This window comes from Bufo bufo, chromosome 1, assembly GCF_905171765.1.
Source record: "Bufo bufo chromosome 1, aBufBuf1.1, whole genome shotgun sequence".
Lineage (NCBI taxonomy): Eukaryota > Metazoa > Chordata > Amphibia > Anura > Bufonidae > Bufo > Bufo bufo.
Window position 1 is genome coordinate 379593217 of NC_053389.1, and position 22900 is coordinate 379616116.

Below are 22900 nucleotides of genomic sequence, written 5' to 3' on the forward strand. Positions count from 1 at the left end.
ATTCGCTGATGGGCATAGTGAGTTCATAGAACTTTTTATTTTTTGTCACAAGTTAGCGGAAAATGATTATTTTTTCATTTTTTTTCTTACAAAGTGTCATATTCCACTAACTTGTGACAAAAAAGAAAAACTTCCATGAACTCACTATGCCCATCACGAAATACCTTGGGGTATCTTCTTTCCAAAATGGGGTCACTTGTGGGGTAGTTATACTGCCCTGGCATTTTAGGGGCTCAAATGCGTGCAAAGTAGTTCGAAATCAAAATCTGTAAAAAATGGCCGGTGAAATCCGAATGATGCTCTTTGGAATGTGGGCCCCTTTGCCCACCTAGGCTGCAAAAAAGTGTCACACATGTGGTATTGCCGTACTCAGGAGAAGTTGGGCAATGTGTTTTGGGGTGTCATTTTACATATACCCATACTGGGTGAGATAAATATCTCGGCAAAAGACAACTTTTCCCTTTTTTTTTTTTTATACAAAGTTGGCATTTGACCGAGATATTTCTCTCACCCAGCATGGGTGTATGTAAAATGACACCCCAAAACACATTCCCCAACTTCTCCTGAGTACGGCAATACCACATGTGTGACACTCTTTTTGCAGCCTAGATGCGCAAAGGGGCCCACATTCCTTTTAGGAGGGGATTTTTAGACATTTGGATCCCAGACTTATTCTCACGCTTTAGGGCCCCTAAAATGCCACAGCAGTATAAATACCCCACATGTGACCCCATTTTGGAAAGAAGACACCCCAAGGTATTCAATGAGGGGTATGGCGAGTTCATAGAATTTTTTTTTTTTTGCCACAAGTTAGCGGAAATTGATATTTTATTTTTTTTTTTTCTCACAAAGTCTCCCTTTCCGCTAACTTGGGACAAAAATTTCAATCTTTCATGGACTCAATATGCCCCTCAGCGACCCCTCAGCGAATACCTTGGGGTGTCTACTTTCCGAAATGGGGTCACATGTGGGGTATTTATACTACCCTGGCATTTTAGGTGCCCTAAAGCGTGAGAAGAAGTCTGGAATATAAATGTCTAAAATTTTTTACGCATTTGGATTCCGTGAGGGGTATGGTGAGTTCATGTGAGATTTTATTTTTTTAGTGGAATATGAGACTTTGTAAGAAAAAATAAAATAAAAAAATTTCCGCTAACTTGGGCCAAAAAAATTTCTGAATGGAGCCTTACAGGGGGTGATCAATGACAGGGGGGTGATCAGGGAGTCTATATGGGGTGATCACCCCCCTGTCATTGATCACCCCCCTGTAAGGCTCCATTCAGACGTCCGTATGTTTTTTACGGATCCACGGATACATGGATCGGATCCGCAAAACACATACGGATGTCTGAATGGAGCCTTACAGGGGGGTGATCAATGACTGGGGGGTGATCAATGACATGGGGTGATCAGGGAGTCTATATGGGGTGATCAGGGGTTAATAAGGGGTTAATAAGTGACAGGGGGGGGTGTAGTGTAGTGGTGGTTGGTGCTACATATTACTGAGCTGCCTGTGTCCTCTGGCAGGGACCACCAGAGGACCAGGTAGCAGGTATATTAGACGCTGTTATCAAAACAGCATCTAATATACCTGTTAGGGGTTAAAAAAAATCGCATCTCCAGCCTGCCAGCGAATGATCGCCGGTGGCAGGCTGGAGATCCACTCGCTTACCTTCCGATCCTGTGAACGCGCGCGCCTGTTTGCGCGCGTTCACAGGAAATCTCGCGTCTCGCGAGAGGACGCGTATATGCGACCAGGAGGAATGAATTGACCGCCTCCAGGACGTGTCGCTGCGTTCGGCGGTCCGGAAGCGGTTAAAGCTGACTGCTAGGTCCGCGGCCTTAGCTAATTCTGCAAGAAGGGCTATATGGTTAAAGGGGTGGTCAGGAGATACAGGATCCAAAAATTTTACTATGTGCTATTCCCTGCCAGGGGAATTTCTTATTCGGATCGGTTTTGGACGATTTATTAGAAAACGCCGCAGGTGACAAAAAAGGCTTTCCATCCTCCAAACCGACAAAAAAACTGTCCTTTTTTTCGTAAAAACAAGAGGGAATATAACCAAGATAAAAGGCAGAAATTCTGGAGGAATAACAAAGCTAGGAAAGAAACAGGTTTCCTTTTCAGCTCCCAGTCCAGTAGCCGTTCTAAAAACAGTCAGCAATGACTGTTCCATTCTGGTGGGAGGAAGGTTGTCTATTTATCTTCAGGCTTGGGAGAAGATCTCTGCAAGTCCTTGGATCCTGGGCGTCATAAGAGACTGCTTTCCCACCGGAGAGGATGATAGTTACAAACCTGGATCAAAAGTCTATAAAAAAAAAAAACAGGACTTTAAAACAGGAGTTACTTATCCTCCTAATGAAAAAAGTATTAATAGAGGTTCCGGAGTCAGAAAGAGGGAGAGGATTTTATTCTTCCCTTTTTCTGGTTTCCAAACCTGATGGGACTTTCAGGATGATAATAAACCTGAAATACCTAAACCAATTCCTAAAGTACCAGTTCAAAATGGAATCGATACAGACAGAAATAAATCAGCTGTTTCCGGAATGCATAATGTCAACCCTAGACATAAAAGACGCATATTATCACATCCCAATCCATGCAGACTCCTTGAGGTTCCTAAGAGTAGCAGTATCCATTGATGGCAAACCCACCACTTTCAATACACGCATAGGCAAGCACCATTTTTTAAATGGTGCAAGCACGGCCACTGCTGTTGGACTTCAGCGTGTTTGTAACCCTTGGATCCAAGCAGTGGACAAGGAGTAAAATGTGGACAATCACAATACATTAGTAAGTGCCTTGTATTAACTTTCTCTACATAATGCCATTTGCTGAAGTGAGACAACCCCTTCATATATTGATTCACTGAACCCCCATGCAGCTGTCACTTATGAAATGGTTTCCTGAGCAGGAAACCCTTAACTATATACTCATATCTAAGAAGGACATATGGACAGGGGTTTTCCATTCTTTTCTGCCTTATTTATGTAGACGCAGTGTTCTGGAATTTTATTCAAAGGCCCAAGTCCTGGAGAAGTAAATTTTACCCTACTTTGTCAGGCTTAAAATCAGGAGATAAGTGCATGGCCGTCAAGTTCTTTCACAGCACTTTCAGAGACAATGTGGAAGTAGGGGGTGTTGCACACGAGGACAACAAGCAACAATCTTGTTTTGTGTATATGTGTAATACATTCATAGGGGAGGGGGAATGTATTTTTCATTTTTTTTACCCAAGCATCTGGAACAGCCTAACATTCATTTATGTTTAGCATAAATCAAACAGGTTAAGACGATTACAAAAAAATACACCAATCTAAGGCATGATGGGGGGTGGGGTGCTTTAGAAGCAGCAATCCAGTACTTTCCAATATTGGTACCTTTTTATTTAATGTAACTTGTCCTAAAGATCTGTTTTCGACCATTATTAAGTGCACACTGGTTAAATACTTGTTTTTGCAGCCTGTACTGCTATAATGGAAAATTGATGCTGGCCAGGAAATGTTTTATCGCGGTTTGCTATATGAATAAAATTTGGGTTAACCACAAATATACAGGAAATAGAGCATGCAAAATAGATGTAATTAGGCACAGCAGTAGTTAACTGTTTTCTCTATAATTATTTTATAAGGTGGATTTTAAACATCTTGACCAGTTTACAACCATTTAAGAAAAGTAAAATTTAATAGAAAGAAATGGCTTCTGACAATTGGTGTGCTTTCGATCCGAGTAGAGTTCTTAGAAAATATGTTTATTCCCTACCACATTTGCTATTGAGCTGTGCAAGCTACATACTAACCACACAGTAACATGTTAAGACGTGGCTTTCGTTTGCCTTTTGAAAAAAATGTTTATTTTTTCAATACTGGGGATTTTATGTTTTAAAGTTTGTCCTAGATAGACTTCAAATAAGGGGGATCACCCATTCATGACCATCTTCTATTAGTCAGAGCAGAATGCCACTACAAAGAGCGTTTGGCTTCCAGTGTAATTCCAGCCGCCTACAACCTTTCCTAGAGATAACATTTTCTTAGAAGTCATCTTCTGTAACTCATTTTGTTTGATTTTGTTCTCACCTTAAACATAGGAGTGAGCCTTGCAGGGTTAACTCAGCTGAATGTAGTATCTTCTAATTGATCCATTGGTTCATTCTAGAGAAAAGGTACTTTTAATTCATATGCAAATTAGCAGTTACGTGCACTGATGGCCGTCCCTTTTGGTTCCTCTATTTCCTCCCTGTTGTTCTTGATTGAAAGAGCCAGGTTCCTGTATAGTCAGATACTCAGGAGCAGGAGGAGCAAGTGTGCACAGAGTGGCTTGGGGCTTCCCTCAGTGCATTTAAAGGGGTTATCCGAGGCTGGAAATGCCCCCCCCCCATATGCCCAAGCCCCTCACACTGATTCTACTTACCTGGCTCCCTGCACCGCTCCTCGTCCCTGCACAGCCGCAGCTGCTTCTCCCCATGTGCGGATTAAAACATGCGGTGTTGGTGGGGGAGCAGCCAATGGCAGACGGGGATGAGCCTCTCTAGCATCGTGGTGCGGACTGTCGGATGTGGATTGTGGGCACAATTGAAGTGAATGGGTCTGCGTCCACAGACGGTGGGCACATGTCCGGCACCCTGCATTGTGGACCACAATTTGCGGTCCGCAGCATGGAAACAGCAGGCACATGGTTGTCTGCATGAGGCCTAAAGGGAATGTATCACCAGAAACTGGTGTATTGTTTAAATCACGTTATGTTTAACCTATTTTTGAAGAATTTTTTATGTTTTTAATTTTCCATGTCAACATCTATATTTAAACAAATACCATAAAATCTTGCAGTTTTCACACTGGCCAGTAAACCTAATGATGGGTGTCGCTTACAAATTACTTTACTGTAGTTACCTGTAATTGTTCTCCTGCATCTATTGATATCACCTCTGTGTATAGATTAGGCAGCATCCACTATTCACAACAGGTGATTGCTAAAGCTTATCTATTCTTTCCTTGTGCAATGACCTCTGCACAGGTCACAGAGCATGCCTAGAAAACTTTCCTACTGTATATAAGTCACGGAGGTCCCCTCCTGTCCATTGTGTCCATGACCCATGGGGCTGCTGTAAAGCAGTTTTCTTAATGCTTTCTAAATGCTGTTAAGAACAGCTCAGGCAAGATGGCCGTCCCCATAATCATGTTCAGGAAATGGAATAATTAAATCTGTAATCAGAAAATAAAAAGAGATTAGAAAAAAAGGCTATGTGTTACTATCTGCTTTTAACTGAAAGATGACATTTTGGTGCCACAATTCCTTTAAAGAGTAACAACCTTTTTATATGGACTTTTCATATGCTGTCCCTAATGCCCTAATAAAACTATGTGTAATATGTAATTATGACGCTTTTCCCTACCTAAAGTGCATCATTCCCTGTGCGCTTAAAACTCAGTTCTCCGTACACTGCTGAGCTACGGAGTACACATTTTATCAATGGGGCCACAGCAGAGCTGTGAGTACAGGCAGGAGCACATATTGCTGCTCCAGCCCGTGTTCCCTGGATGATTACTAACTCCTGCCATAGCACATGGGTACCCTGTACCCATGTACTATGCTAGGATTAGCTGAGCGGAGCCGACTCCTGCTTCTGCCTGCTCAGCTAAGCTAAGAGAACTGCATGCCCCTGTGTATCGAAATACAAACAGTTTGCCAGTACTATACTTCTCTAGACTTCCTTTCCCATATTTCTAGGTCAATCAACTGTGAGCCCTACCCTAATTCTTGCCCTTATCCTTGGCATACATGGTGTGTAAGACAAGGCTTATGCCCACAGCACATAGTTCTAGGACTCAGAATACAGACTATCATGACAGCGTGGAGAGGGGAAAATAACTGCAGGTCACAGAAGACCCCTTGTGGCAGAGGTTTCAGAAGTGTTTTAGGGTGGATAACATTTTTTATAAAACTGATTTACTCATTTGTTCAGGTTTACCTAAATTGACCTTTGAGAAGAAGTTGTTTGAAAAGTTATCACCCATTTAAAGGGGTTGTCCTGCCGTTTATACTAATGACCTATTGTCAGAATAGGTCAACAATATCTGATTAGCAGGGGACCAACACCCAGCGCCCCTGCCGATCAGCTGTTTGAAGAGGAGGCAGCACTGCACGCGAGCGCTACCTCCTGGTCATTATATTACGCATTGTCTCTTCTGGAGTGGCGGCGTAGTGTAATTACAACAAGTACTTGCTCCATTTAAGTGAATGCAGCAAATACTTGTCATTACACAGCACCGACGAAACTTCTGAGACTACAGGCAGTGTAATGAACAGGAAGCAACGCTCTTATGGAGCTCCACCTCCTCTTCAAACAGCTGATTGGTGAACAGAGCTTAGCCTCGCCCAGGCCATTCATACTATTCGTGACGTCACTGGGCCTGCGGTAAACAGCGAGAAGGCCGCGGTGCTACTGCCAGCGCCGCCGCCTTCTCAAACAGCTGATCAGCAGGGGTCCCGGGTGTCTGACCCCTGCCGATTAGATGCTGATGATCTATCCAGAGGATAGATCATCAGTTTAAAAAAACTGCAGAACCCCTTTAAGGCCTCATGCACACGACTGTAGTTCTATTTTTTTTGTGGGTGCCACAAGATGAACATATGGAAGCGGACAGCACATGGCATGCCTGATTAAAGTGAATAGGTCCGCATCCAACCCGCACAAAATGCGGTTCGGATGTAGACCAAAAATATGGTCGCATGATTGGGTAATGTCAGACTTAGGATGTGCAGTGTTGAAAACATGCTCCGTGTGGGAGCGTGATTTCCTGTTCTGAACTCTGCTCCTTATGCAGGATCACAGAGCCTTATAATGATTTATAATACTGTGTGTCTCTGCCCAACCTTGCACCTACTGAATTATACTGACATAATGCTGTCAGTATACTGTAATTCAGTAGATACAGGGTTGGGCAGAGACACACAGCATTATAATGCAGTACGATCCAATGAAAAGCAGTGTTCATAAAGGGAAATCGCCTTCCCACACGGAGATTACAGGTATGGAGCTATTTGAGCTGGACTCTGCATTTCAAGCACTAACTTGAAGAGACCATCTTCATTGTGCCCCTTTTCCCGGGTCTCAGCTCTCTAGCACATACCTTTCCTGAAATATTCCCCAAAAATGCATTAGCCAATAGAAGCCTGGTCACATGACCATTATCAGCCAATAGATGCTCGCAGGCCCTTAGTCTCCACATACACACAGTTTTACACCATGTTTCCATAACAACCCAGCCATTTTTCTTTAAAGCTGACCTACAGCAGTGAAGGGGCAGGGCACTGTGGATGACATGGTTAAGGGAGTGAAATGCTGTGGAGGTCACAGTTAAGGGGACAGATGATGGACTTTAAAACCCCACCCCCAGGTCCTACTAAGCCACACCCACTCCACAGCCGACGGGGATTTAAAAAAATGAAGGTAAAAATCAACTTCTGTCAGCTGCAGGGGTAGGAGGGAGGGTGACTTTCTCCCTGCAGCTCACGCTTAGACAGCACAGGCCCTGCGCCGGACGGAGGACAGGGAGTCTGAAAGCCGGACTGTCCAGCCTAAAACCGGATCTCTAGGCACCCTAGGGGCAGACTGCTGTGGAGGTCACAGTTAAGGGGACGGTCCACTATGGAGGTCAGTGTAAGGTGGCAGTTTGCTGTTGGGGCCACTGTTAAGGGGACGGGGTGTTGTGGAAATCACTGTTACGATGGGGTGCTGTGGAGGTCACTAATAACGGGGCGGGCTGCTGTGGAGGTCACAATGGGGCAGGGCTGTGGAGGTCTCTGTTAAGGGGCAGGGAATGGTGGAGGTCACAGTTAAGGGGACGGTCCACTATGCAGGTCAGTGTTAAGAGGCAGGGTGCTGTAGAGGTCCTTGTTAAGGGGTGGGTTGTTGTGGAGGTTACATTTTAAGGGAACAGAGCTCTGTGGAGGTCACTGTTAAGGGGGCGGGTTATTGTGGAAATCACTGTTAACGAGATGGGGTACTGTGGAGGTTACTAATAAAGGGGCGGCCGCTGTGGAGATCACTGTTAAAGGGGAGGGGTACTGTAGATGTTATAGTGGATACTGTCTATCTTTTACCGACACACACAAACATTAAATGACATAGATGAAATATACCCGTGTGAAGCCGGGTCCTTCTGCTAGTAGATATATATTGACACAAATACTATTTCAGTGAGAACTACTATCTATCGAGGAGATTCCCAGCTATAAGATGCAAAATAAAAGGAAAGGTTCCAGCACTTCGTATTCCGGTTATTGGCTCATCTTTATTTCATTACTGGTTGCAGATTACATCTTGTGGAAATCGCATCCCACCACCGAAACAGGTTAACATGTTTCGAACTCCAACGGTCTTAATCATAACCCTGTGTGGTGTTCAGCTTCAGGGGTAAAAATGGACATCAACTTCCAATAGAAGAATAGAGAGAGTGGAAACAAAACATGGGAGGGGGAGGGAAGGAAGAAAAAAGGAAAAAACATGAGGAAAGGGGGATGGGAATTCACCCTGGGCTGAACACCTCACAATCAATCAACTGTCACACTTATATTCAAACACCAAAAGTTGTTTAGAGTGGTTGAACACTAATGTTTTTCTCAATTACATGAATAAAATCTATACATTACATAAATGCATTAATTTCCATACAATGGATCGCATAGTAAGAGAAAAACAGGAAGAAAAAAAAAGAGGAAAAACCCAGTGTTGAACAAATTGTATACCCAAAACATCTTAGGCTACTTTCACACTGGCGTTTCTGGGTCCGCTTGTGAGATCCGTTTCAGGGCTCTCACAAGCGGCCCAGAACGGATCAGTTCAGCCCCAATACATTCTGAATGGAGAAGGATCCGTTCAGAATGCATCAGTTTGCCTCCGTTCAGCCTCCTATCCGCTCTGGAGGCGGAGCCAAACTGATCCGTCCTGACTTACAATGTAAGTCAATGGGGACGGATCCGTTTTCACTGACACAATATGGTGCAATTGAAAACGGATCCGCCTCCCATTGACTTTCAGTGTAAGTAAAAACTGATCCGTTTGCATTATCATGAACAAAATGCAAACGGATCCATTCTGAACAGATACAAGCGTTTGCATTATCGGTGCGGATCCATCTGTGCAGATACCAGACGGATCCGCACCTAACGCAGGTGTGAAAGTAGTCTAAGGCCCCTTGCAGACGAGCGTGTCCGGATTAAGTTCGGATGCGTTGCATCTGCTATCAGGGAAAATCGTGCGAGTAGGTACGTAATTGCAGTCAGTTTTGACTGCTTTTGCGTTCCGATGTTCAGTTTTTATCGCGCGGGTGCAATGCGTTTTTGCACGTGCATGATAAAAAACTGACTCTGGTACCCGAACCCGGACTTCACTGAAGTTCGGGTTTGGGATCGGTGTTCTGTATATTTTATTATTTTCCATTATAACATGGTTATAATGGAAAATAATAGCATTCTTTAAAGGGATTCTGTCATCAGAATTTAGGCCTATAACCTAAACATATGGCGAGGTCCCTACTAATACACTGAATCCTAAAGTGACCTTATCATATGCGCCTGTGGCTCTATAATCATATAAAACAGGTTTATATCACCTGTCACTCACGTCACAAATGTGTCCAAGGGGACGTCTCATGATGCAGGGTGCCCGGCTGCAGCCATCTCGTTTTGGTGCCCAGCGCCGCCTTCTGAATTGAAATCGCCGCCCTCCCTTTCATTAGAGTACCACAATTCCCTTTGTTATATTTTCGTGCGTTTTATTACTGCTGTTTCAGTTTCAGATGTTTGCCATTTTATTTTACATATATATTAGACTCCACTATCATTGATAAAAATACATTAACTCCCTTTTCAGATTGAGTACCTGACATCCATCGGGACTCAATCCGAAAATCCAGTAAACCTCTCATAACAGTATTTTCTTTTTTATATTTTCACCCCTGTGCATATGTACAGAAGCCACCCAGGCTTCTGTTATGCTCCTTTATAAAGTGATTCGCTGCACCCGATGTACCAACTGCCCGGGGGTTGGTAAAATAGTTAAAGGGGTTGTCTGGGTTCAGAGCTGAACCCGGACATACCTCCATTTTCACCCCGGCAGCCCCCCTGACTTCATGCTCCGATGCTCTCCTTTGCCCTGCGCTAAATCACGCAGGGCAAAGGCATTTTTTGGAGATCCGGTGACATACTGGAGCTCTCCATGGGGCTGCCGGGGAAGTCACTGGCACTGATGGGCGGGATTTAGCAGTAAAACGGCTAGGGCAGCGCTAAAGCCCGCCCATCAGAGCCAGTGACGTCACCGAACACACTGCCGGGCGGAAGTTTCCGCCTGGCAGTGTGTTATTGAAGACGACAGAGACCTTGCCCTGCGCGATTTAGCCTAGGGCAAGGGAGCGCATCGGAGCATGAGATGCTCCGATGCTAGCCTCAGGGGGGGTGCCTGGGTGAAACCCGGACAACCCCTTTTAAGATGCTCTCGTAGTCTTGTTTTGTATTGTCTGCTCGTACTTCCCACATATACTAGATCGCAAATTGAGCATTTTGTCATATAGATAACCCCCGATGTATTGTAATTTTTTATCGGAAAGGTTTCTGTATGTGTAGCGTTGTCAAAGGTTGTAGTTAGTTGGGCATATTTGCATGTTTTGGTAAAACCCAAATATTTCGTCCAAGTGCTTTTAGGTTTATTAGAGACACATGTGAACCAAGATGGACACAAAGAATTAGCTATGGTGGGGAGTCGCTTTGATACGATCCTACATCCATTCTTTAAAAAAAAAAATCATATAGAATGTCATCATCCATATAGAATTGGGAAACATTTCCTTATTTCTTTCTGTATTAGGAGGGACTGGCGACTATATGTGAGTACAAGTATAGGTTTTTTGTCCTCTCCTATTTCTTTTTTGTGCCTTTTTTTAATTTTATTTGTATTTTTATTTATATCTATAGTTTTGGATTTAAAAAGGAGCTCTGTTCTTTTTTTTATTGTTTGCTATATCTAGAGCTTTTGATAACATCCAATTGCTTACCCTCTTTGTTTCGAACGTGTCCCAATTAGTTGGCATTCTTTTTGAAAAGCTATATCACTACTACAGTTTCTCCTTGCCCTTATAAATTCACCCACTGGGATGGCCTTTATTGGGTGATGGCTATTTACATTTAATATGCGGAAGGTCTCTGTGTGAATATTCTGATTTGGAATTCCAGTCTATTTTAAATCCAAATAGCACACAGATCGTGTGTCCATATGGTGGGTGAATTTTTAATTATATGTATTATTATTAACATAATTTATAAAGTCTGGTATGGCAGACACATCAGTGCCCCAGACAAGGAGCAAATCGTCGATGTATCTTCCATACCAGACTATTGCATCCGAAAAAGGGTTATCATCAGAGAAAATAAAGCGTTCTTCCCAATATGCCATAGTTATGTTAGCAAGAAATGGTGAAAATTTCGCTCCCATTGACACACCCTCAATTTGTACATAAAATTTATCAAAACTAAAATACACTGCCTTAAAAAAAATAAAGGGAACACAAAAATAACATCCTAGATCTGAGTTAATTAAATATTCTTCTGAAATACTTTGTTCTTTACATAGTTGAATGTGCTGACAACAAAATCACACAAAAATAAAAAAATGGAAATCAAATTTTTCAACCCATGGAGGTCTGGATTTGGAGTCACACTCAAAATTAAAGTGGAAAAACACACTACAGGCTGATCCAACTTTGATGTAATGTCCTTAAAACAAGTCAAAATGAGGCTCAGTAGTGTGTGTGGCCTCCACGTGCCTGTATGACCTCCATACAACGCCTGTGCATGCTCCTGATGAGGTGGCGGACTGTCTCCTGAGGGATCTCCTCCCAGACCTGGACTAAAGCATCTGCCAACTCCTGGACAGTCTGTGGTGCAACGTGACGTTGGTGGATAGAGCGAGACATGATGTCCCAGATGTGCTCAATTGGATTCAGGTCTGGGGAACGGGCGGGCCAGTCCATAGCATCAATGCCTTCATCTTGCAGGAACTGCTGACACACTCCAGCCACATGAGGTCTAGCATTGTCTTGCATTAGGAGGAACCCAGGGCCAACCGCACCAGCATATGGTCTCACAAGGGGTCTGAGGATCTCATCTCGGTACCTAATGGCAGTCAGGCTACCTCTGGCGAGCACCTCGAGGGCTGTGCGGCCCTCCAAAGAAATGCCACCCCACACCATTACTGACCCAATGCCAAACTGGTCATGCTGGAGGATGTTGCAGGCAGCAGAACGTTCTCCACGGCGTCTCCAGACTCTGTCACGTCTGTCACATGTGCTCAGTGTGAACCTGCTTTCATCTGTGATGAGCACAGGGCACCAGTGGCGAATTTGCCAATCTTGGTGTTCTCTGGCAAATGCCAAACGTTGGGCCCTCATATCACCCTCATGGAGTCTGTTTCTGACCGTTTGAGCAGACACATGCACATTTGTGGCCTGCTGGAGGTCATTTTGCAGGGCTCTGGCAGTGCTCCTCCTGTTCCTCCTTGCACAAAGGCGGAGGTAGCGGTCCTGCTGCTGGGTTGTTGCCCTCCTACGGCCTCCTCCACGTCTCCTGATGTACTGGCCTGTCTCCTGGTAGCGCCTCCATGCTCTGGACACTACGCTGACAGACACAGCAAACCTTCTTGCCACAGCTCGCATTGATGTGCCATCCTGGATAAGCTGCACTACCTGAGCCACTTGTGTGGGTTGTAGACTCCGTCTCATGCTACCACTTGAGTGAAAGCACCCCCAGCATTCAAAAGTGACCAAAACATCAGCCAGGAAGCATAGGAACTGAGAAGTGGTCTGTGGTCACCACCTGCAGAACCACTCCTTTATTGGGGGCGTCTTGCTAATTGCCTATAATTTCCACCTGTTGTCTATCCCATTTGCACAACAGCATGTGAAATTGATTGTCACTCAGTGTTGCTTCCTAAGTGGACAGTTTGATTTCACAGAAGTGTGATTGACTTGGAGTTACATTGTGGTGTTTAAGTGTTCCCTTAATTTTTTTAAGCAGTGTAGTTGTACGTCATAAGAAAAGCGGTCACCTCCAAGATATGGTCAATAAATTCTATTGAATGACTACTATATCTGTGGAGGTGATATTCAAGTGCTAAAATAGCTAAATTTTGAGGGATAAAGTGAAATTGCATCCAAGGTTAACCAGGTATGTTTGATACTCCATGGTTTTTCATAAAATGCTCGTAACAATCTTTAACAGGGCTCTGGAGTCGGAGTTGGGGCAGTCGAGTCGGAGACAATTTTGGCTACCTGGAGTCTGAGTCGGCAAAAAATGAACCGACTCAGACTCCTACTAGATTTAAATTTGAATAAAAAAATTTAAAAAAGCAAATTTAAATGTCCCATTTCACAAAAAGTTATAATTAATTACTGTATTTTTCGCCCTATAAGACGCACCTAGGTTTTTGAGGAGGAAAATGGTGGTCTGTGGATGACACTATTATGGGGGCATCTGTGGATGGCACTGTTATGGGGGCATCTGTGGATGGCACTGTTATGGGGGCATCTGTGGATTGCACTGTTATGGGGGCATCTGTGGATGGCACTGTTATGGGGGCATCTGTGGATGGCACTGTTATGGGGGCATCTGTGGATGGCACTGTCATGGGGGATCATTGTGGGGGCATCTGTGGATGACACATATATAGCATCTTATCTTATGTGTCATCCACAGATCCCCCCCATAACAGTGTTCCTGTGTAGTAAATGGGGGCCGGCATCTGTTTCTGTAATGGCAGCGGGGCCCGGTGCCTGCTTCATTCATAATGTGGGCGGAGCAGGCGCGTGACTTAGTGAGCTACGCTACGAGCGCCCACCCGGCCTCCTGACTGCCAAGAAGTTAGTAGTAAGTAGTACAGCACTCGATTTAAGATGATTGGAATACTTTAACAATACCCACAAGTTAGATATGATTACCGTATACTACAGTGAGCGGGGCCCGGTGTAGTAGAATACAGTGACTGCACCGGGCCCCGCTGCCATTACAGAAACAGATGCCAGCCCCTCCTCCCTCTCAACCTATTCACCGGACGGTCGCAGCATTCGCCCCATAAGACGCACTGTTATTTTTCCCCCACTTTTGCGAAACATACGGTACTTCTCTACTGTAAGAATAAAGGCCAATGCATGCAGTGCGTCACGTTTCCGCAAAACGAACATGTTAAGTGACCATGAAGAAGCATGCTTTTCATATGCTTCACTATATGGCACGCAACGCACAGTTAAGGAGCGGCAATACTTATACTTTCCATTGTGTTGTGTTCCGCTGTTACAGGGAACGCAACGCCCATGGTTAACCTAGCCTCTCACTGATAACTGATTAAGTAATTATGTTTTTTGCAGGACTAGACACTTGTATAAGTGAAGGGAATGGATAGTCAATAGTTCAAGACAGAAGCTGTAAACCATTTGAAAAACTGCTGTCATTCAGCTAAGGCTATAAAAACTTGTAAACTCAGATTGTTAGCTTAAAGGGAACCTGTCACCAGTTTTATGGTGTCCTAACTAAGGGCAACATAAATAAGTGACTGATTCTCTTAGCACAATGCTGGGTCACTTTCTTTAATTGACCCAGTCAATCTGCCAACATCTTGTATTGAAAAGCTCCAGCTCCTAATGGTGAGTCCTGAATATTCATGAGCTCCTGACTCTCCCCGCCCACCTGCTGCTGATTGACAGTTTGTTTCCATAGGAATCAGCAGCAGGTGGGCAGGGGAGTTGCTATAGCTCTGAATTAAATATACGCTGGACTCAATGACATCAAGCTGGACTCCAATCAGCTCATTAGCATGCGGCATCTTTGTGTGTATATTATGAGAACCATCCGTCACACCAGTAAGTGAATACATCTAAGGTACTTTTTAGTAGTTAATGATTGTATATAATTAGTTAGATTATAATCAAATATCCACATGACAGGTTCCCTTTAAACATGACTATGAGATTCTACTAGGGAAATCATGTTTTAAAATAAATGCCCCTTCCTGGATCCTCCCATTGCCCTATCTTCAGCTGAAGATCAGCACACAAAGGAGAAGGCAGCAGATTCCTAGCCAGTAGTTCTGTGGTAATGACATGTATGTTGCCTTTCTTTACTTCAAGGAATGTATAAAATACATTCGCATATTTAAATACAGAGGAGTCTGAGTCGGAAGTACCAAAAACTGAGGAGTCTGAGTTGGAGTCTGAGCATTTATCTACCGACTCCACATCCCTGATCTTTAATATACCGTGCTATAACCTATCCAATCACAGTGGAGAGCGTCACAGCCAGGGAGAAGGTGAGTGTTTGTTAGTTTTTTTGTTTTTTTCCCCCTCTTCCTGGCTGTGACGCTCGCCGCTGTGATTTGGATTGGCGTCTCCTCCCTGTACTGATGCTCAGGATTAGCATACTGAGCGCAAAAACTACAAGGCGGCCTAGTAGCAATATTTTAAAAAAATCACGCAGGATGGCAGCATCAGCCCGGGGTACCTCCCAAGTAAAAGGTATTTATCGCAATTAATACCAAACCATGAAAGGTCCCCTTTATTAATAACAGTGGTTGGTGAGAACTAGGGATGAGCGAATTTCATATTTTTAACTTCAAGTTTGTGTTATAAGCTGAATTGTGTTATGGATTCCATTACCACGGACCATAACGCAATTCCATGACAGAATGCATAGTGGAATGCCTTTAGAGGCATTATGTAATTCATTCCGTCATAATAGAAGTCTATGGCCAACATAACGGATCTGTCTGGTTTCCGTTATGCAGGCCATAAACTTCTATTATGATGGAATGAATAGCGGAATGCCTCTAAAGGCATTCCATTATGCATTTCGTCGTGGAATTGCGTTATGGTCCGTGGTAACTGAATCCATAACGCAATTCAGCTTATAACACAACATGAACTCGAAGTTCAAAATATGAAATTCACTCATCCCTAGTGAGAACTAGGATTTTGACATTTTAAACACTCAGATGCTGTGATCACTAACGACCATGGCATTGAAGAAGTTAAAGGAAGGGAGCTCCCTACGTGCTCCTATTAACTTTCTGTTAGCTCAATCAAGAGGTGCAGAGTAGTCAAACGATCATAGATATAAGTCTCCTAATGTTACTTACGAAAGTGAAGACAAAAAATGGAATTGAGATTCCACAGTGATTGATACCTTTTAATAGCTATCTGAAAAGATGATGACACAATTGCAAGCTTTTGAGGCCACTTAGGAACTCTTCCTCTGCATCTTTTTAGATAGTATCTGAACATTCACATATTTATACACTAGGTACATATGAATTATGAGGTAGATGAGACAAGTGATGTAAAGCAGATCAATATGAGTGGGGGAGTAAACAAACTATTGTAGCAGTAAATTGTAGGTAAGGCTACTTTCACACTAGCGTTCGGGGTTCCGCTTGTGAGCTCCGTTTGAAGGCTCTCACAAGCGGCCCCGAACGGATCCGTACAGCCCCAATGCATTCTGAGTGGCTGCGGATCCGCTCAGAATGCATCAGTTTGGCACCGTTTGGCCTCCGTTCCGCTCAGCAGGCGGACACCCGAACGCAGCTTGCAGCGTTCGGGTGTCCGCCTGGCCGTGCGGAGCCAAACGGATCCGTCCAGACTTACAATGCAAGTCAATGGGGACGGATTCATTTGACGTTGACACAATATGGTGCAATTTCAAACGGATCCGTCCCCCATTGACTTTCAATGTAAAGTCAGGAGTCCCCTATTAATATACCATCAGATCAGAGTTTTCTCCAGTCCGATGGTATATTTTAACTTGAAGCGTCCCCATCACCATGGTAACGCCTCTGTTAGAATATACCATCGGATTTGAGTTAGATCGTGAAAACTCAGATACGACAGTATATTCTAACACAGAGGCGTTCCCATGGACGCTTCAAGTTAGAATATACCGAGAACTGTGTACATGACTGCCGCCTGCTGTCTGGCAGGTGCTGCCAGGCAGCAGGGGGCAGACTCCCCCCTCCCCTGTATTAAATGTGACCAGTGCGGCCCCCCTCCCTCTGTATTCATTGGTGGCCAGTGCAGCCTCCCTCCCCAGTATTAAATGTGACCAGTGCGGCCCCCCTCCCTCTATGTTCATTGGTGGCCAGTGCGGCCCCTCCTCCCTCCATCCCCAGTATTAAATGTGACCAGTGCGGCCCCCCTCCCTCTATATTCATTGGTGGCCAGTGCGGATTCCCAGTATTAAATGTGACCAGTGCGGCCTCCCCTCTCCCCCCCTAATTAAAATCACCCCCCCCCCCCCCCCCCAATCATTGGTGGCAGCGGAGAGTACCGATCGGAGTCCCAGTTTAATCGCTGGGGCTCCGATCGGTAACCATGGCAACCAGGATGCTACTGCTTAGATACAGCTGTAGCTTAGATACAGAGGTAGCTTAGATACAGAGGTAGCTTAGATACAGAGGTAGCTTAGATACAGAGGTAGCTTAGATACAGGGGTAGCCTAGATACAGGGGTAGCTTAGATACAGCGGTGGCTTAGAATCAGTGATAGCTTAGATACAGCTATATGTCCATCTTATAGATAGAGCCGTAGCTGCATCCGAGCCGTAGCTGTATCTGCAATGTGACAGGAAGATCTGCCTGTGTGAGCTAGGAGATTATCATGTGACTGTTTTTTTAAATGCAAACTTAGGTTGTGCAGAGCAGGGTGAAGGAAAGGTCAGGTTGTTCACGCCCAGAAATATTCATGAGGCAGAGCTCAGGCTTTGTTGTTATACGCCCCCTCAGCATGTAAACACAGCAATAACCGAACCATGTAAAGGTGTACGTATGGGTTTCTCCAGGGCCGGCTCCAGGTTCATGTGGGCCCTTGGGCGATAAATCCCAGTCGGCCCCCATGAGGCATTTTTTTACATTGACATGTCCCCCTGTGGCTCCTACACGGTATAATGACCCCCAGTGGCCCCTATACAGTATAATGACTACTAGTGGCCCTTCACACAGTATAATGAACCCCCAATTCCCCCCCACTGTATAATGACCACCTGTGGCCCTGCATTCAGAATAATAACCCCCAGTCGCCCCCATTTAGAATAATGACCCCCAGTAGCCCCCACACTGGGGGAATACTGTATGGAGGGGGCTCTGGGGGTATTTATACTGAATGGAGGGTCATTGGTGATCATTACTAAATGGGGGACACTGGGGGTCATTATACTATGTAAAGGGCCCTCACAGTATAATGACCCCACAGTGGCCCTCCATTCAGAATAATGACCCCCAGTCGCCCCCACACTGGGGGTTATACTGTATGGAGGGGGCACGAGGGGTTATTATATTTAATGGGGGCTCTGGTGGTCATTATGCTAAATGGGGGGCACTGGGAGTCATTATACTGTGTAAGGGACCCTCACAGTGTGATGAATGACCCCCCAGTGGCCCCCTCACATACCTATCATTGCAGGGGAGCTGGTGGTCCTGTCATTCACTAACCGCAGCTCCCAGCTCCCCACATGAACCTGGAGCCGGCCCTGAATGACCCCCAGTAGCCCCCACACGGGGGGAATACTGTATGGAGGGGGCTCTGGGGGTCATTATACTGAATGGAGGGTCATTGGTGATCATTATACTAAATGGGGGACACTGGGGGTCATTATACTATGTAAAGGGCCCTCACAGTATAATGACCCCACAGTGACCCTCCATTCAGAATAATGACCCCCAGTCGCCCCCACACTGGGGGTTATACTGTATGGAGGGGGCACGAGGGGTTATTATATTTAATGGGGGATCTGGTGGTCATTATGCTAAATGGAGGGTCAATGGGGATCATTATACTAAATGGGGGGCACTGGGAGTCATTATACTGTGTAAGGGACCCTCACAGTGTGATGAATGACCCCCCAGTGGCCCCCTCACATACCTATCATTGCAGAGGAGCTGGTGGTCCTGTCATTCACTAACCGCAGCTCCCTGCGCTCCTTCTCTCCTCCGGCCCGCTGCAGCAGTGAGCCAGGCCTGGAGGAGAGAAGGAGATGTGCAGTGATGGAGCTAGAACTGACTGGGCCCCACAGCGAAATTTAGTACGCCCCCCTCCCCCCCAATGTGTGTTCACATTACGTTTTTCCTATCGGTTTGATGTATACACATGTGCAGCACTCCACGTTTTTGCATCCTGCAGAGTCAAGTAAAAAATGCATACGTTAACGTATATGTTTTTTTACCATGGAACTGTATGGTGAACGGACGCCACTGTACGGCATCAGTCTGAGGCATCTGTTAACGCATACATTTTCAGTATGCATTAAATGGATGGCAAAAATGTGATGTGAACCCAGCCCTAGTGTCAGAATAAGCCCCAGTACACAGCGGAGCAGCATGGCGGAGAGGGGAGGCCGCCATGTACTGACAGAGCGCTGCCTGGTGGTCAGGGATGAGGACTGTGCTTCCCAAGGATCATTTTCTACTGGAAAATACAGGGCACAGTATAATACACTAGAATCTATATAATATAAAGATATTAGCCCCACCCCCCGAATAATCATACGATTAGGGGGTCATTTATTATATAGAAATACGTCTATATTAGGCGTATTTCTGACACAGATGTGGCGCAAAGGTCCTTAACACCGCAATCTGTATCTTTTCCCGCTCATGCCAGGTCTAAAAAAAGTGGTGTGGGCAGAAAGGGATACAGTTATGGCCATCCAGTTATTGGATACCACCGCCATATAGTGATAACACCGCCATATAGTGATAACACCGCCATACAAGGATAAAACCACCATACAGTGACCGGATAAAAGGGTATAAGAGGGCATAGTACAGGGAATGACTATGGGCACTGCACAGAGTGTGGTAAGAGGGCACAATGCAGGGTATAAAGGGGCACAGTACGGGGTGGGGGGCACAGTCACATGACCCTGTGATGTTAGAAGGTCCTTATGGTGAATGCGGTTCAGATGCCACCATAATGAGAGGCAGAGGAGTGAGACAGGGGCCCGGGGCCCTGGATGGACAGGAGGGGTGGACACAGCAAGTAGGTTGAAGGGGCTCTGAGGGGGATTCATACAAGTAGTGGCAGGAGGTCTGTGCAGGGCAGCAATAGGAGATAGGAGGGTGGAACAGGAGCCCTGGATACATGAGGGAGGAAAGGAGACAGCAGGGGCTCCATGAGGGTGATATAGGACAGGATATGGGGGGGGGGGGGGGGGGGCAGGTGTCATGGAGACAATCAGCTTAATAAAACAGTAACACAACTAAATAGAATGAAGCAGCAGTGTCCCCCCCTTTCCTTCTGTCCCACAGAGAAGAGACAGTTACAGTGCAGACTCACTCACAGACTGTCTCCACACTTCTCTGCTCCAGCTCCAGCCCTGCGGTCTCTCTCCAGTCTCCTCAGGCAGCGTGTGTCCTGTGTAGAGGGGGCGTGTCCTGTGTAGAGGGGGCGTGTCCTGAGTCTCTGCAGCTCAGAGGGCCCACCAGAGGGGTACTGCGTATGTGAAATGACAGCAGTGAGAGCTCCCATCTGTATTGATGGAAGTGCTCATAGCAGCTCAGTGGGCCCCCCCAGGAGCATTGGGCCCCGGCACTTGCCCGGGGATGCCGGGTTATGACGCTGGCCCTGGGTTTCTCTCTTAAGAAATCAAGCTTAACCAATGTATATGTATGTCCTGATGAATTTTATGAGGTTTTAATTTTTTTTCCCCATAACTCGGAGATGTAGAAGTACAGTACGTACATCTGTGAGACACATTCATTCCTGATCTGACTGTCAGAGGTCTTCATGAGCTTGTATTCCCAGATTCTCCTTTCCTTCTGAGATTTAAAATTCCCTTTTAATATCAAGACTTTCATGTCTGTGATGTTGTGGTCATGGCTGCAAAGGCGTTTCTGTACATGCAAATCTTTCCTTTCTTCTTTCATTGTATCAAGTAAAAAAAAGATTTGCAGCAAAAATCCGTTTTTATCAGTATTCAGCTTCCTTTCTATGATCCCTTTGTATTTGGTAATTGTGTCCAGATTTCTTTTTTATTATTTATATTTTTTTTTGTTAGTTTTAACAAAGCCTATCAGTCGCCGAGCGGTTTTTCAGTCAGAAATACAAAAGTTTCAGTACTTGTTTTCTCATGCACATCAAACACATTTGTGGTCTCTATAATCTGAGTTATGGCAAGGTGCTCGTCAGTAATGAATGCATCCAGTAATTTGAATGAGTGTTATTTTGCCTACTATACTGTATATTTAAAGAATTATTTCGCCTTACAGAAATGTTTGCCTGAAAGTTATGAATTATAATGTAAATCTAGACTATAAGACTATAAAAAATGTATTACTTAAAAGGGTTGGCTACCTTTTGGTAACTGTTGACCAGTGTGTTTGTAAGATAATTATACAGCATTTACCAATATAGCCTTTGTTGATATTCTGCACTATTTTTTAATTTCTTTTGTAAGTTTTGCTCTCTTGTTTACAAATTTATTTGTGCTGTCCACACACAGGTCTTGTCCATAAAATGGCTGCTGATGGAGGGTCATGTGACCAAGCAAATCGCCCCCATGTAATGTCTCCTCCCTTCAAACACATTGCACCTGCACTTGTTCTGTTGGGAATTTATAGGGCAGGTGCAGTGTATTTGAATGGAGAAGACCTCACATGGAGGTGATTTTCCTGGTCACATGACCCTCCATTAGCAGCCATCTTATGGACAGGACCTCTGTGTGGACAACACAAAAGACTTTGTAATGAAGGAGACATACCTTATGAAATATAGAAAATGGTGCAGAATTTCAACAAAGACTATATTAGTAAGTGTAATATAATCCTCTTACATACACATTGGTCAACTGGTGAAATCCAGGGTGAAAATCCTTTGCATTTCCGCAACATGATGAGAATGAGCTTTTGTGTGTTTTGGGGAGCACAGCAGCGATTATTATATGTAGTTTGCAGTTTTATAATTTTTTTTTATTTATTTTGTAATGTAACTGTCAAATGATTTCCCTAGATGAGTGATGTACAAGCTGGAGGTGCCACAGTGTTCCCAGATTTTGGAGCAGCGATCTGGCCAAGAAAGGTAAGTTATCTACAAAGGACTCCACAGGAGGGTATTACCAAAATTACATAGAATTATTTGTCAGTGCTCAGGTATTCAAGCCTATATTACCAAAAGCAGTTTATGCCAGTTTGTGGTAATACCTTTTTTTCAAGGTGAAAATGATGGAAATTTTGGCACAAATCTAAGTCTGCTTATAGCCAGTGTAAAGTTTAGAGATCAAATTAGTCCAAATCTTAAGAGACCTATTAATAAATTTGAGGGCCAGTCGATCCATTTTTTTCTTTTGCTAAGACTAAGATACTTCACTTTTCCTAAATGTGGGGTGCAGAGTAGAAAAGGTGAATACTTTGCTTTTCTAATTCCGAAATAACCCCATAAATGTAGGATAAATATAAAAGATAATAGAATCTTTTAAATTGCAGATAATGTTCATTTAGAAGGAGGTCCAAATTCCCATGGAGTTTGAACTATTAATATTTTCACAATTTTTTTTAAGCGTTTCTACTAAACCTCTTAGCAGCATCCACTATATAGATACGGCGGATGTCCACAAGAAAAGTATGGTGCAACATTAGGAATCGAGCCTGCACCATACATGGCGGGTGTTTGCTGTCTTTTTACAGCTGCCACCTTCCTGCAGTAGCCTTGATCAAGATTCATAAAGCTTCATAGAGAACACATGCACACTCGGCTGAACCAAGCATGTATGGGTATCAGGAGGGTCAGAGGAATAGCTGTTGGTCAAACAGATTTTGAGCCAACCAACAGCTATTGACTGTGTAATATCACTACAAGAAAAGGAGGAAGTGGCGGT

At 44.5% G+C, this 22900-nt stretch overlaps 1 protein-coding gene across 5 annotated transcripts in view; it reads left to right on the top strand.

The window, feature by feature from the left end:
• P4HA2 (prolyl 4-hydroxylase subunit alpha 2) overlaps nucleotides 1–22900 on the top strand; it is a 179044-nt gene that overhangs the window by 131473 nt on the left and 24671 nt on the right. For all 5 annotated transcript variants that reach the window (XM_040405214.1, XM_040405245.1, XM_040405236.1 and 2 more), the window contains one exon: nucleotides 22036–22104. In XM_040405214.1, the coding sequence (XP_040261148.1) occupies nucleotides 22036–22104 (69 nt within the window). The remainder of the gene's footprint in view (nucleotides 1–22035; nucleotides 22105–22900) is intronic.